This window comes from Brassica napus, chromosome C3 (genome assembly GCF_020379485.1).
Source record: "Brassica napus cultivar Da-Ae chromosome C3, Da-Ae, whole genome shotgun sequence".
NCBI classification, from domain to species: domain Eukaryota; kingdom Viridiplantae; phylum Streptophyta; class Magnoliopsida; order Brassicales; family Brassicaceae; genus Brassica; species Brassica napus.
The window spans coordinates 69,579,062-69,592,271 of NC_063446.1; the positions used below are offsets into that span (position 1 = coordinate 69,579,062).

The following is a 13,210-nucleotide window of genomic DNA, read 5'->3' on the forward strand; positions in this document are numbered from 1 at the left end:
TATGCACATAATTTTACTTTTAGCTTTTACTGGGGCAGCTGCCCCCTCCTCATTAGATCCGCCCCTGAGTACAACAGTACTGAAAACGTTCGAATGTTCGAGACCAAATTAGCCAGCAGCGTACTAACACATGTGCTATATGCCTGCAGAAATTATCCGACGAAGTTGCTGCACATATGGGGTTGGTATGTGGCCATGTTTGTCACAAAGAATGTCTCCTTGAATGGTTCTGGAGAAAAAAATGACTGTTCTATGTGCAGAGAGGACCTGCCCTGACTGTGAGATATCAACTTCTTATCACGAGAAAACTAGTTTATGTATTTCCTAATGTTTTCTTGTCAGAAGAAAACTAGTTTATGTATTTCCTAATGTTTTCTGGATAAGTCACCGTTTTCTTCTTCCTTGGTTGCTTTTTGAGGTAATCAATCATCTGATTTTCTATTTGAGTTTATGCTTCAGTTCTTCAACTTCATTATATTTTGTTAAGATTGTGAACTCAGTCTACTTTGCATCTTGGAGTAAGCATTTTGCAGACGTTGTTCACTCAATGTAAACTGTAATGTGATTTGTGTTTCTAAAAGATAGTTTCACTAGCATTGCTATTTTGTTTTCTATAGATAGGAAAAAGGAAATAGTAAACTTATCTAAAACTATTCAGAACCTATCCATATGTTTCCTAATTCGCATAGGAAACATATATCCAGTATTCCTTCCTCCTTTGGAGGATGGATATTGTTAATACCTAACTGAGAAGAAATACATTGAATTCTTTGTGTCCTATATCTTTTGCCAAGATATCAACAAAGCTGATCAAGTATACAGAGAATGAGAGAAAACTGCTCTCTGCTTTCATCAACCACAGCTAGCACTGGCAAGAATTCTGTTATGCCTATTAAAAGAGAGAAGTTGGTGTTGATTATACGGCAAGAGTGATCGGTTGTTAAACTTCCTCCTCAGGTTAAGTTGTAATAATATTCTTGATGAACACACAAGTTGAATGCAATTTTAGGATTCTTAACGATGAATAAAAGGTTTGGAATAAGCAAAGTGACGGTTATAGCTTTATCATCCCGTACATATAGTTTATCACATAAAGGAAAATCTATTTTCTGGCGACAATTCAAGAACTTGAAAGCTTCAAATGATTACCTGTTTCATCTTCAATCCTTTTTTTTTTTGGTCAAACATCTTCAATCCTTCTTTCCTTATAATAAGAAGTTTCTTTTGGGGAATTTATCGCTTGCTCCATGTGGTCAAGAATTTGAAGATGGGCTTGACGTCCATACTTTAAAGCTTCACCAATGACATCTAACGAGAGTAGAGTTGACTTTGCATCCAACTGAATTGCTGTTATACCATTTCGTGTACCAGCAATTTTGAAATCCATTTCTCCCAAGTCATTTTCTAAACCCTGAAAAACAAGTTATCTCTATGAACTCAACTCAACCAGAAAAATCATTACATAAATTGAAGAAAAAAGTAAACCAACTTACCGATGTATCAGTTATTATACGGTAGTTCTCTAGCTGTCCGTTGGATGTCTCCATATCAGTGACAAGACCTATAGAGACACCTGCAACATGACTTTTTATAGGAACTCCAGCGTCCATCAAAGCTATACTACCTGAGAAGCAAAACCATTTTAGATATGAAGTTTAAGTATGAAGTTACAAAATTAACATATGGCCGGTCCTAGTCACAGCCCGATGAAAATTGGCTTTAGCCTCCAAATTTTATAGAATTACTGTATTATACAGACATGCTTCTAAATTGCCAAAAAAAATTTTTAATAAGATTCATTTTAAAATGTTTATGGCACTCGAAATTTCAAGAACAGATAAGGAACTTAAAACCTTATAAAAATAGGCTAACTGTAAAAAAACTATTACGCGTATGACGTATTCAAATTGATGGGTACCTCCACAAACACTTGTTGTCGATGAAGAGCCATCTGAGGCTAACACCTCTGAGTTAAGGTGAATAGCATATGGAAAATCTCTTTGAGAGGGAATGACAGCAAGCAAGGCTTTCTCAGTAAACATTCCTACCACACATAAAAGAAAACAAAAGAATACTGAAAACTATTTGGAGCATATTGAAAGATAAAGCTGTGAAACTATGGAACATACCGTCGCCAATTTCGAGCCATCGACGTGAAAAAATGTCTACGATATGATTTGTACAAAATGGTGGAAAATCATAATCAACACGAAAACTTTTTCTTGGGAGCACGTCAACGCTTTGTGTTTCTCCAGGTTTACCAATTGATGCAGTGCATAATACCTTTAAAGACAACCAGGTTTGAGTAAGAGTAGACAAAATAATTACACTTGACGTTTCGTTCAACACAAAATAACCTGTGTCTCTCCGCATGACATAAGTGATGACCCATGCAACGTATGTAAATAACCAGCTTCACAGTGTAGTGGTCTTATTTGGTGAATACTTCTCCCGTCAAATCTGTTGACGTCCGATATAGTTTCTGTACAATGTGCCTGTGACAAACATAAATATGGTAAACATATATATTAGCTATATTAAAGCAAATCCTTATCTACATGACTAACCTGCCCTAGAGCAACCTCACGTCCACTGTGATTTGATGATTGAGTTCCTACAAAAATAAAATATGAATGAAACCGTGGAAGAAGTATTAGCTAGCCACACACATTTTGTGTGTGGAAACAGATTAAAATCACTAAAAGTAGTGAAAATAACTTGTATCCTGAAAATTCTTGGAATTCGATGTGTCTTTCTTGTCCATCTGATAACGTTCTCTCAGCTTTACTTGAGAGTCAATGCATTTAACAGCCTACACAAAAGTAGAACGCCAAGTCGCCAATATATATTAAATTGTTTTTTTTAGCAAAAAAATGTACGGAGGATTTACAGAATTTGTGTAACCTAGCTACCTCTAGCTGAGCTAGCTTTAGATTAGCTGTTAGATCGCTCTCTGAGATCTCACTAGCTACCAGGTCAGCCATGATAGGGTTTTGACGTGTGCATACGTATAACAAATTGATATCACTTCTACGTTGCTGCATAAATTTGAAATCATCAATGATACTGAAAAATAAATAGGAGGATACTGAAACTGTGTCTCACGTTTACCTCGTCAATGGTAGGATTTATTATGATATTTTCATTAATCCTTCCAATACGGATGACTCCTATAGGTCCAGCCTGAGTGATATTCAGTTTCATAAGAGCAGCTGAAGTTGCAATAATCGCCATTAACTCAGCATCAGCTTCATGTTTCCAGTTTGTTTTCAAAACACATACATTTACCTACAAACGCAATAATTATGATCCTGAAAATGAACAATTTGTATGTTAAAGTAACAATTACTATACCATAACGTTAGCGGGGAATCCAGCAGTAAATAATGGTCTTATCGACCTGTCAATAATATGAGAACACATGATCTCTCGATCAGTTGGGTCATGAGATCTCCATCTTTCACCATATCTAGTCTCATCGTAATAAACCTTGAAACAAAAAGTATCCATAACGAAATATCGTAGATGATTAGTATAATCCATATCCAAGTTAAAACGTATTTTTAAGAAACAACGCACCTGTAAGAAGTTATCATCATTGTATTTGTCGTGGGACATGATAATCTTGGATCGTACTGTAGTGCCATCCATGTGACACAACACAGAACCGTGATTTTTTTCATCGTCTATCATCTCAAGGCTAATTATGCTAGATCCAAGCTGGAATGCTTCAATGACAGGCGGGTTAAGGGCGTTGGATCTAGTCCGCGTACGCCGAGTAAAAGAAGAAAAAGCTCTTATCTTAGATGCAATCGTCAACGGACCTGGAGCATGAGGCTCCAGACAAGTTACTTTAGATTCCAGGACTATCAGTTGACGAGACACACCAATAGACTTGACGCAAGATCGAAGAAAAGAAAAGGCCATTGTTTATCCTAGAATTGCAGGTTAAGATTAGGGTTTCTATGCTTTTTTTTAATAAAAGGGTTTATATATATATAGGGGATAAATATATTTTATGTCTATCCTCTAACGTTTCTATGAGGGGCTTATTGGATTTGAGAAAATTTAGGGAGTTTTAGATTAGTGGAACCTGATATTTGTGAAACATTGCTTTAAGAGATGAGATTTCTTCCAGGAGAGACGGGTACCTTGGCCAGTAAGCCGGGCCATAGATTGCATCGATAACCTCCCTATAATCTAAAGCTCTCACATCTCAGGAACTCCAAGATCTATGCTGCTCTGTATAGCCAAAACGATGCGTCTCGTGCATGATGAGGAATTATACCATTAGTAGTCCCTTGCTATCCAAGCTACACCACAATGAAGACAAGCATTTCTCCAGTTCCTTCCAAAGGCGGCGACCATGTCTCTGTTACCTTACAAGATGAACCAGATGCTCCATGTTGTGACTCCCGTTTGTTTAAACTGAACCAAAAGGTTCGTTTTCTTCAACTGCCTCTCTCACTAGACGTTCATGTGAGTCTTGTGTGTTAGCATACACAACTGAATTACGGTTCTTCCATATCATCCACAGAAACCACGGTATTGCCTTCCTATTATCTGTAGCTAAGCCATGAGATCAGTCATATCAAAACAGAATTCAACCTGCAACAATAGAGAAAACAGAGTTAAGAGAGAAAAAGCAAGAAGATCAAGCTCGACGACGAAAAAGAGTCTCAACTACGTATCTTAGCTATTAGCTCGTGTTTGTAATCTGACTCGCCTAACTCTTAACAGAGATTAGAATAGGAATGAATGAGTCTAATGTAACTTTCGTTGGTCGTGAACTCATTAAATTGGTTGTGTTCTTAGTTTAGATTAATCGAAAGCAATCCGGATAGGTTTTGATCGAGTTCAATCATAGCATAAAAAAAAATGTAACGTTGAAGAAACTCAGAAAGTATTAGCTTCTAACCACCCATGATCATCTTGGTGTGATTCCAACCCTCCAGCTTCGAGAGAAGCTTCTTCCTCACCCTTCTCTTCTCCGCCTTTATCTCCATACGACTTTCTTCGAGCTTCCTTACAAATGCTACTTCCATTTGGCCTAGCTCAGCGTATCTTTGCTCCACTGTGCGTTGTGACTTTGACTTTAATGTGGCGGTTGAATATGTAGCTGAACAATCGCTTCTCCTGGACGTTCGGTTTCCAACATCTTCTTGACCTGTTTGCAAATCACACCACAAAGTTACAAAAACTTACAACTTTTAAGATTAACAAAAAATTACAAAACCACTCAGAATCATAGAAGGGACTTAAAAAGGCATATATGAGAGATGAGAGAGCTCGTATACATATTCAGTTTAGAGAAAAATCAGATCAACAATGCAATTTTCATCGCACAGAGGTGCCTGAATCCTACGTTTATATCTCCAAAGTGGATAACTTTGGTCACGCAGAGGTACATGAATCCTACATTTCTACAATCCATAAAGTAACAAAACAAGGCACTATTGAGTCTATCGAACCACCTAAGATCTGGAGAGCTACTGAATAGGTTCAAACCCAAATCCAGATTCCATTTCAGCAACCCAACTTCTTAGATGCTTCATATAGAGCAAAAGCATCACAAGCTCTAAAGCAAACACAAGAAACACAAATACACATAAAACAGACTGCGAGAGAGATAGAAAGAGAAAAAGACTGACTTGTTGCCACCGTCTTCACTGACGCGGTTACCGTACTGGATATGGCGTCCAGCGTAGAGACCGCGCTTGGCTCTGCCCATCACGACTTTGGAATCCGGAACACAAGCCTTGAGCTTATCTTTCAGCTCCGGCGTTAGAGTCCCGGCTCCTACCTTCTTCACCAGCTTCTTCATCATCTCAAATGCATCTATTTCATCAACCATTGAATCGTGCCATACTTTATCTTGCAAAGCTTCTTTATAGCTCTTAGGCTCAACCCCTGCTAACACTGCTGCCAGAAAAGCTTGATGGCCTTTAGAGAAAATGGCGTCAGATATGTAATGTTCAAGAAGGTATGGAGTGTTACCTGATTCCTCTCATGCTCCGGTTATTGAGCCTGCAACTACTGCTTCAGAGACACCAGTTGTCGCAGCTGATTCAACTCCTGCAGTCGCTGCTGATCTGTTATCCATGTCTGAACAACCACCAGAACTTGCTCCGACAATTGATTCTAGCTCAGAAATTATCCCTTTGGGACGAGTTCATCGCACTAAACAACCACCAAAACAACTGGATGATTACTTGCTTTACAATGTCCGCTGCACTGATAATACACTTCCCGTTCTTCTCGAGCCAGAATAAAAGTCTTCGTCTACGGTACCAGGTAACACTCCATACCTTCTTGAACATTACATATCTGACGCCATTTTCTCTAAAGGCCATCAAGCTTTTCTGGCAGTAGTGTTAGCAGGGGTTGAGCCTAAGAGCTATAAAGAAGCTTTGCAAGATAAAGTATGGCGCGATTCAATGGTTGATGAAATAGATGCATTTGAGCAAAATAATACTTTCAGCATTGTCGACCTGCCTGAAGGGAAAGAAGCACTGGGAAATCTCTGGGTTTATAAAATAAAATACAATGCTGATGGCACTGTCCAACGACATAAGTCTCGTTTAGTATTTCTCAAAAATCATCAAGTTGAAGGAGAAGACTATTCTGAGACGTTTGCACCGGTGGCTAAGATGAATACGGTGCGTACTCAGCTTAAAATCATTGCAGTAAATAAGTGGGAGGTTTATCAGATGGATGTTCATAATGCCTTCTTACACGGTGATCTTGAGGAAGAAGTCTATATGAAACTTCCACAAGGTTTTCGACATTCAGACCCGACAAAGGTGTGTCACCTTCATAAATCTTTATATGGTCTCAAACAAGTTCCACGGTGCTGGTTTGCCAAGTTATCTACGTCTCTAAAGGAATATGGTTTTACTCAATCATACAAAGACTATTCTCTATTCATATACAGAAAAGATGCAATTGAGATGAGGGTTCTTGTGTATGTTGATGATCTACTGATTTGTGGGAATAATGATGATGCTCTCTCCTCTTTCAAAGGATATCTAGGCACTTGTTTTCACATGAAAAACTTAGGAAAGCTAAAATATTTTCTCGGTCTTGAGGTTTCTCGCAATGACGAAGGGATTTTCTTATCACAGCGAAAATATGCTCTGGAGATAATTAAAGAAACCGGCATGCTTGGGTCCAAGCCTGTTAATTTTCCGATGGAACAACGTCATGAGCTTGGTAGGGATAAAAGTCCATTTCTGACGAACCCATCTCGCTATAGACGTCTGGTTGGACGTCTTCTCTATCACCTCATTACTAGACCGGATCTTACCTTTTCTGTTCATGCTCTCTCTCAGTTTATGCACACACTGGGAGGCAGCTCTACGAGTTGTTCGTTTTCTCAAGTCTAACCCTGGTCAGGGTGTTATTTTTCGGTCAGATACAGATTTGACTTTGACAGCTTATTGCGATTCAGATTGGAACTCCTGCCCGGTATCAAGGCATTCTTTAAGTGCTTATTTCATGCTTCTAAGAGGTTCTCCGGTCTCTTGGAAAACAAAGAAACAAGATACAGTTGCTCGTTCTTCGGCCGAAGCAGAATATCGCTCAATGAGGAATGCTTTAGACGAGATTCTCTGGTTTCTAGAGTTACTACAGGAAATCGGTTGTCCTCAAAACTGGCCAGTACATTTGTTTTGTGATAGTCAGGCAGCTATCTACATTGCTGCAAATCCAGTTTTTCATGAACGAACTAAGCATGTTGAATCAGATTGTCATGCTGTTAGAGATGCAGTTTTGGATAGCACTATCTCTACTATCCATGTAAGCACACACGATCAACTGGCCGATTTACTTACCAAGTCCCTTGGCCGTCAACAGTTCGAACGTTTAGTGTCCAAGTTGAGCATTCTCAATCTCCATGCTCCAACTTGAGGGGGAGTATTGGGCTAGACCTAGGAGTATTGGGCTAGCTATATGATGTATATTAGGCCGGTTAGATATGACGGTTATTAGGTCATATGATTATGTATATATACTTTGTATACGACGTTAAAGATTAGAGGAAAGCATATTCAGTTTATTCACACCTTCCCTCTGAACGCCATTCTCGCGTCTCCGATCGGCGAACGCTTGCTCCTCTCTCTGTCTGCTTTGGTATAACCTTGAAAAACGGTTTAGTTTACGATTATATTAAACCGGACAAATTAGCTAGTAAAATCCGGTTATTTCTCCTAACCGGCTCGAATCAAACCTCGGATAAGCAGATCAATCAAGCCAATGGTGCATTGCAAAACGACGAGACTGCACCGACACAATAGAAGTGAACCTATGGGCCTTAACGGGCTGGGTTTGGTATCTAAACCCAATAAGAAATTAAGAAGCTCTTTGATTGAATTTGGCGGGGTTATTCTCAAATCGACCGTTTTGCTTGTACTTCAAGAAAATTATTAGAGTAGTCCGGTTATATCAAACCGCCGTTAATTTTGGATTAACCAATGAAAGCAAAGTTGTCAAGGGTCTACGCTGTACATAGTCATAGAGTATCTTTTTTTTCCTTCTTGTAACAGAAAGTTCACAATTAAATCTCCCTCAAAACCATCATCTTCTTCAACCGCTCTGCTCTCTCCTTACTAACAAGAACAGAAAATTCATCGTCTTCCTCAAACCAACCGCTCTCTCCTTAGTAACGAGATCAGATCCAGTATGATGTGGCGCAACCTGAGAAACGTCGTGAATCAGAATCTCAGAGCGCGACTTTCTCAAATCTCCCGACGAGACGATGCCGAGAAATCCACGCGTCTTCTTCGCCCTAAAATCTCGGAAGCCACAGAGTTCGCTTGTATCTTGATAAAGCCCCGTGAGGTTTTGACGACGATGTGGCCATGTCGCTCTCGTTACGAGTCTCACGGAATCTTATTGGCGCGGACTCTCAAATCGTTAGATACTCAATTCGCGAGAGGCTTTGTTGGAGAATTTAACAGATCTGTTAGTCTTCATCGTCGAGTCTTTGAAGCCACAGAGATCGAAGATATCTCGAGCATCCATCATACGAAGATGCTTCGCCGTGCTCAGCAAGTCACATACAAGACGCGTTGGATCTTCATGGAGCAGCTTCTTCGTCCTCCAATCTTGGAAGGCAACGAGATCGAACTTCGTCCCTCCGGTGAACTGCTAACACGTCGGTGTTCTTAGGTACGAATCTTGATTGGCGTAGTTGGTATCTGTAATTCCGTGTTGGGTTAACGGTGCCAGGTTCGAATGTGTTAGGCTACCTTTTCCTCAAATTATATTTTATATTCAGTTACAAATTGATATACGTTTACTCCTTGAAGTACACGATAGTATCTTTAGCGTAATTGGTTGATCTGTTCGATAGCTATCGTTTAGGTGCCAAGTTCGAATGTTATTGGTCACTTTTTCTTCAATTATTTTTTTATCGTGTTACGAAAATGAAATAGGTTTACTCCTTCAAGTCTGCAATTGAATTTATGTGGCGTAGTTGGTCGATGTGAACGAACGTTGTACTTGAGGCGCCCGGGTTCGAAAGTGTTAGGCAACCTTTTCCTCCAATTATTATTTATATTCAGTTACAATCTGATACAAGTTTACTCCCTCATCTTCGCTAGAATATCTTTAGAGCAATCGGTTAATCTGTTCGATCGCTTTCCATAGGTGCGAAGTTCAAATACTGATAGGCCACTTTTTTCAATTATATTTTTGTTGTGTTACGAAATGAAATAGCTTTACTCCTTCATCTGTACAATTGAATTTCTGTGGCGTAGTTGGTCGATGTGTTTGAACGCTTTTCAAGAGGTGCCTTGTTCAAACAGTGCTTTCTCCTGTTTTCCTAACCTGTTAAATACTTTTTCTCCTTGCAGCCTATAGAGTATCTGGACCGGGCCTGGATCAAAAGCATGTCCAACAAGCCTGATGATTCACATGGGTTCTTCATGGAGCGGCTTCTGAAATTGTGTCCTCGAATCTTTGAAGGCTCGGAGATCGATCTTCGTCCTTGCGGTGAATTGCTAACACTTTGCTCTTCTCTGGTAAGAATCTTAGCTAATGTAGTTGTTTTATTAGCTACTTTTTCTTAGAGGTTAGAGCCTTAGAGGTGCCAAGTTCGAGGTTGTTAGGCTACTTTTTCTCTTAATTTATTTTTTTATCGAGTTACAAGATGAAAGGTTTTACTCCTTCGCGTTTTCAAGAATTTCTCTGAGCTTAGTTGATTTATGTGTTCCAACTCTACAATAGAGGTGCCAGGAACGAATGTGCTTGGTTATCTATTCGAACGCTTTATTAGAGGTCCCAAGTTCGAGCGTTCTCTAGGCTACTTTTCACTCAATTTATTTTTATTGTGTTATAATCGACATAGTTGTAATCCTCCAATAACTTTCGTAGGGAAGTTGGTTGATTTGTTCGCACGCTGTTCTAGATGTGCCGTGTTCGAATAGAGTCCTGTGTTTTTCCCTGTTTAATTTTTTAACGTCTTTCGATTACCTTGCAGCCAATAGAGTATCTGGGCCGGGCCTGCATGTCCAACAAGCGTGATGTTCATCCTCGGCTTGAGACAACAATGGGATTTTCAAGGTCCAGATCGGATGCTCCTCTCAGTTGCAGGGCTTACCATACTTCTTGTCCTGTCCTTTCTCCGAGTGTCCTTATCGAGGAAGCTGAAGTTGGAGAGAGGATTATAAAGTTTGAAACAGGCTTTATTGCTACTCGGACAAAAGGATCGGTAATACTGAAAGATGGTGGCATGGTGATTCTCGCAACCATATGCTCCCGTAGGAAAGCTAATCAACCGTTTAAGCTGATGGTGAGTTAGCATTTCAAACTAATCTATTTTAACTCAATAAATTAGTTTAGATTTTTGATTTAGTATGTCTAATTTGTATTTGCAGGGAGACTACCGTGAAGATCCAAGTGCCAGATGTGAAATGCCAACTTGGCTTGGTCGATGCTATGCCATGGGAAAGGCTATGTGGATCTCTGATTTACAGAGCTCTTACTCCCTTGATAAGACCACATATGGGAATGACAGTTCAGGTATGAAGCATAATTTTTTGTTCTCTGGGTCAAATAACACTCTAATAAAACTTAGTTTACAGTAGTTGCCAAAAAAAAGAAAAAAACAGAACTTAGTTTACCGTTTGTGTTGTGATACAGGTTTGTTCCACGGCTTTGTCAGTAATGGGAAATAGACATTCTGATATTGCTGCACTAAACGCAGCTTCAGCGGCTGTGGCAGTATCAAGCATAGCTTGGAGAGGACCCTTTGGAGCGGTCAGAGTCGGAATGAGCTTGGGAAGAAGACTGATTGTTGATCCATCACCCTTCGAACTCTGCCACTACTTTCTTACCTATGTGGCAACCAGGAAGGAAGAGCTGATTGTGGAATTTCAATCTAACCACGAGTTGACACTTGACGAAAAGATGGGATGTATTACGTTGGCAAAATCACAGGTGCCCCTTATATTGTATTTTAATTTTTAGTAGTCACTAGAATAAAAAATCACATTTGTTTTGATTTATTATTTGTTTTGTCGGTTTTTGGGCAGGTTTTCAACTTGCTAGAGGCGCAGGATCGTCTGCGTTACAAGAAAGTATATCAATACTTACACATTAATTATACGGTGACACATAAATATATAATACTAATCATAAAAAAATATTAGTTTATAAAATAACAATACTAACATCCGTACGGACGTACGGATCACACTCTAGTTGCTATTTTAAAAATAAAACACAAAATGGCTTCGCTCCGGTTCCATTTACATCACGACGAAACCTTTGCTTGTGTTGTCTACAATATTAGATTACTAGCTAGATAAATATCAGCCACATTATTAAGGCATATTAAGTTGTAGGAACCTTATCTTACTACAATGAGGACAACTGATATTTTTAAAAATAATAAGAACAAATACTAAAATTACAATACCATATAAAGAAAAATTGTAGAGTCGAGAGAGTTAATCTCTTTCCTTAAAGCTTTAAACGCCACGTAGTGTAACGGTTTCTTAGCGCTCAGATTCCCATGATACAATTGCATATGTTTCTGTTTACCATCACCGAAAAACATAATCTCTCGAACCTAACTTTGTGTTGTAATCTCAGACACAAAAAAAAAAAAAAATACTAACACGACTATTCGAAGTAGGAGAATGTAACTTTTCTTTTGGTGTTGATGTGTGTATTTTCTATAATGTTAACAAACCCTTTTATAGAAAAATAATGAGAAGCACAAGTTTCATTTTTCAACACAAAAATGAAACTTCCATTGTGTACTAATAGAGTCTTTAATTCTGGTCAATTATTCTGTGAATGTATTCCACATTTTGACCAAGAAATTAAAAAGTAAAATTATTATTGTTTGACCAATTTAAATTAAATAATATACTTTAAAATAGATTTATTTTTAAAATTTTATGAGTATAAAATATCAACATATATTTGGTTTATAAGATTAAGTAAATGAACATGAGTCCAACTAACAAATTAAAAAAAACCCAAATCCAAGTTCAAATATCCAATGTGTGTATTTGCTACTTTATACAAGTTTCTCAAATCACACACATTAGACCTCCATTTCTCATTCAAATAAAACTTCATTTTTGACATATGAATACACTATTCATAATGTTAAAAATATAGTTCTAACAATCCCCCACATGAATAGAAATGACTCTAGACACCAGACGACTCGACAGACTTGACTTCATAGACAAGACTCGACAAGACTCAACTAAGAACTTTAAAGAGTACAAACGAGAAATTCACTGCATGATGAGTTGGTAGCATTTTTCAGCCTTAAACCAGTCATTGTTAATAGCTATCAGATTTACTCGAACTCGGAGGTGGCCATGATGTCTTGAACCCCTCAGACTTTGGTGTAAACCGAGACAATAACTATAACACAGTTTCATTCTCTCATGGAACTAGGTTCTCTGTTGTGTTCATTTTGGATGTGAACAGTCCTGGTTAATCATGAGTGAACTTGGAGAATAGAGCTTTTCCTTCATTCTCCTAGAAATGGCCGCATTCACACTCACAAGGTGATTTGCCGTTAACTTTATTTAGAGGAGTATCATGTACTACTCCATTCATATCTCAAAGCTATGGACACAAATCATTAAAAGCAAATGCTTATCTTTTATTCCTTACATGTAGCTATGGACACAAGTCTTACAGTGCTTTGGGCAGATTTAGTTTGACTTAGTTGTCTCCTTGA

At 38.5% G+C, this 13,210-nt stretch overlaps 3 protein-coding genes across 3 annotated transcripts; 1 reads left to right on the forward strand and 2 right to left on the reverse strand.

Moving 5' to 3' along the window:
* Positions 1 to 1,145: 1,145 nt before the first annotated feature.
* LOC106384806 (polyribonucleotide nucleotidyltransferase 2, mitochondrial) lies at positions 1,146 to 6,573 on the reverse strand. Its single transcript, XM_022698337.2, has 12 exons — positions 5,652 to 6,573; positions 3,580 to 5,167; positions 3,355 to 3,489; positions 3,112 to 3,288; positions 2,913 to 3,038; positions 2,719 to 2,812; positions 2,568 to 2,614; positions 2,358 to 2,495; positions 2,130 to 2,283; positions 1,919 to 2,044; positions 1,494 to 1,624; positions 1,146 to 1,411 (listed from the first exon to the last, which is right to left on the reverse strand). Exons 2-12 carry the CDS (start codon positions 3,925 to 3,927, stop codon positions 1,181 to 1,183), a joined length of 1,707 nt encoding a protein of 568 aa, XP_022554058.1. The 5' UTR covers positions 3,928 to 5,167; positions 5,652 to 6,573; the 3' UTR covers positions 1,146 to 1,180.
* LOC106384805 lies at positions 4,914 to 6,103 on the reverse strand. The gene is made up of 4 exons (XM_048749961.1): positions 6,052 to 6,103; positions 5,652 to 5,943; positions 5,535 to 5,578; positions 4,914 to 5,167 (listed from the first exon to the last, which is right to left on the reverse strand). Exons 1-4 carry the CDS (start codon positions 6,101 to 6,103, stop codon positions 4,914 to 4,916), a joined length of 642 nt encoding a protein of 213 aa, XP_048605918.1.
* A 1,209-nt stretch (positions 6,574 to 7,782) lies between the features above and the next one.
* Positions 7,783 to 13,206, forward strand: LOC111204133. Its single transcript, XM_022698338.2, has 4 exons — positions 7,783 to 10,792; positions 10,878 to 11,022; positions 11,143 to 11,439; positions 11,535 to 13,206. The coding sequence occupies exons 1-3, from the start codon at positions 10,508 to 10,510 to the stop codon at positions 11,175 to 11,177; spliced, it is 465 nt and encodes a 154-aa protein (XP_022554059.1). The 5' UTR covers positions 7,783 to 10,507; the 3' UTR covers positions 11,178 to 11,439; positions 11,535 to 13,206.
* Positions 13,207 to 13,210: the final 4 nt, after the last annotated feature.

Coding starts and splice junctions, on each gene's coding strand:
- LOC111204133 (XM_022698338.2), top strand. CDS start 10,508: ATGTCCAACAAGCGTGATGTTCATCCTCGGCTTGAGACAACAATGGGA. Junction 10,793..10,877: donor ATCAACCGTTTAAGCTGATG/GTGAGTTAGCAT, acceptor TTGTATTTGCAG/GGAGACTACCGTGAAGATCC. Junction 11,023..11,142: donor ATATGGGAATGACAGTTCAG/GTATGAAGCATA, acceptor GTTGTGATACAG/GTTTGTTCCACGGCTTTGTC.
- LOC106384805 (XM_048749961.1), bottom strand. CDS start 6,103: ATGGATAACAGATCAGCAGCGACTGCAGGAGTTGAATCAGCTGCGACA. Junction 5,944..6,051: donor TGAATCAGCTGCGACAACTG/GTGTCTCTGAAG, acceptor TTTTCTCTAAAG/GCCATCAAGCTTTTCTGGCA. Junction 5,579..5,651: donor AGTGAAGACGGTGGCAACAA/GTCAGTCTTTTT, acceptor TGTTTGCTTTAG/AGCTTGTGATGCTTTTGCTC.
- LOC106384806 (XM_022698337.2), bottom strand. CDS start 3,927: ATGGCCTTTTCTTTTCTTCGATCTTGCGTCAAGTCTATTGGTGTGTCT. Junction 1,625..1,918: donor GACAACAAGTGTTTGTGGAG/GTACCCATCAAT, acceptor TTTGCTTCTCAG/GTAGTATAGCTTTGATGGAC. Junction 1,412..1,493: donor GTATAATAACTGATACATCG/GTAAGTTGGTTT, acceptor CTTGTTTTTCAG/GGTTTAGAAAATGACTTGGG.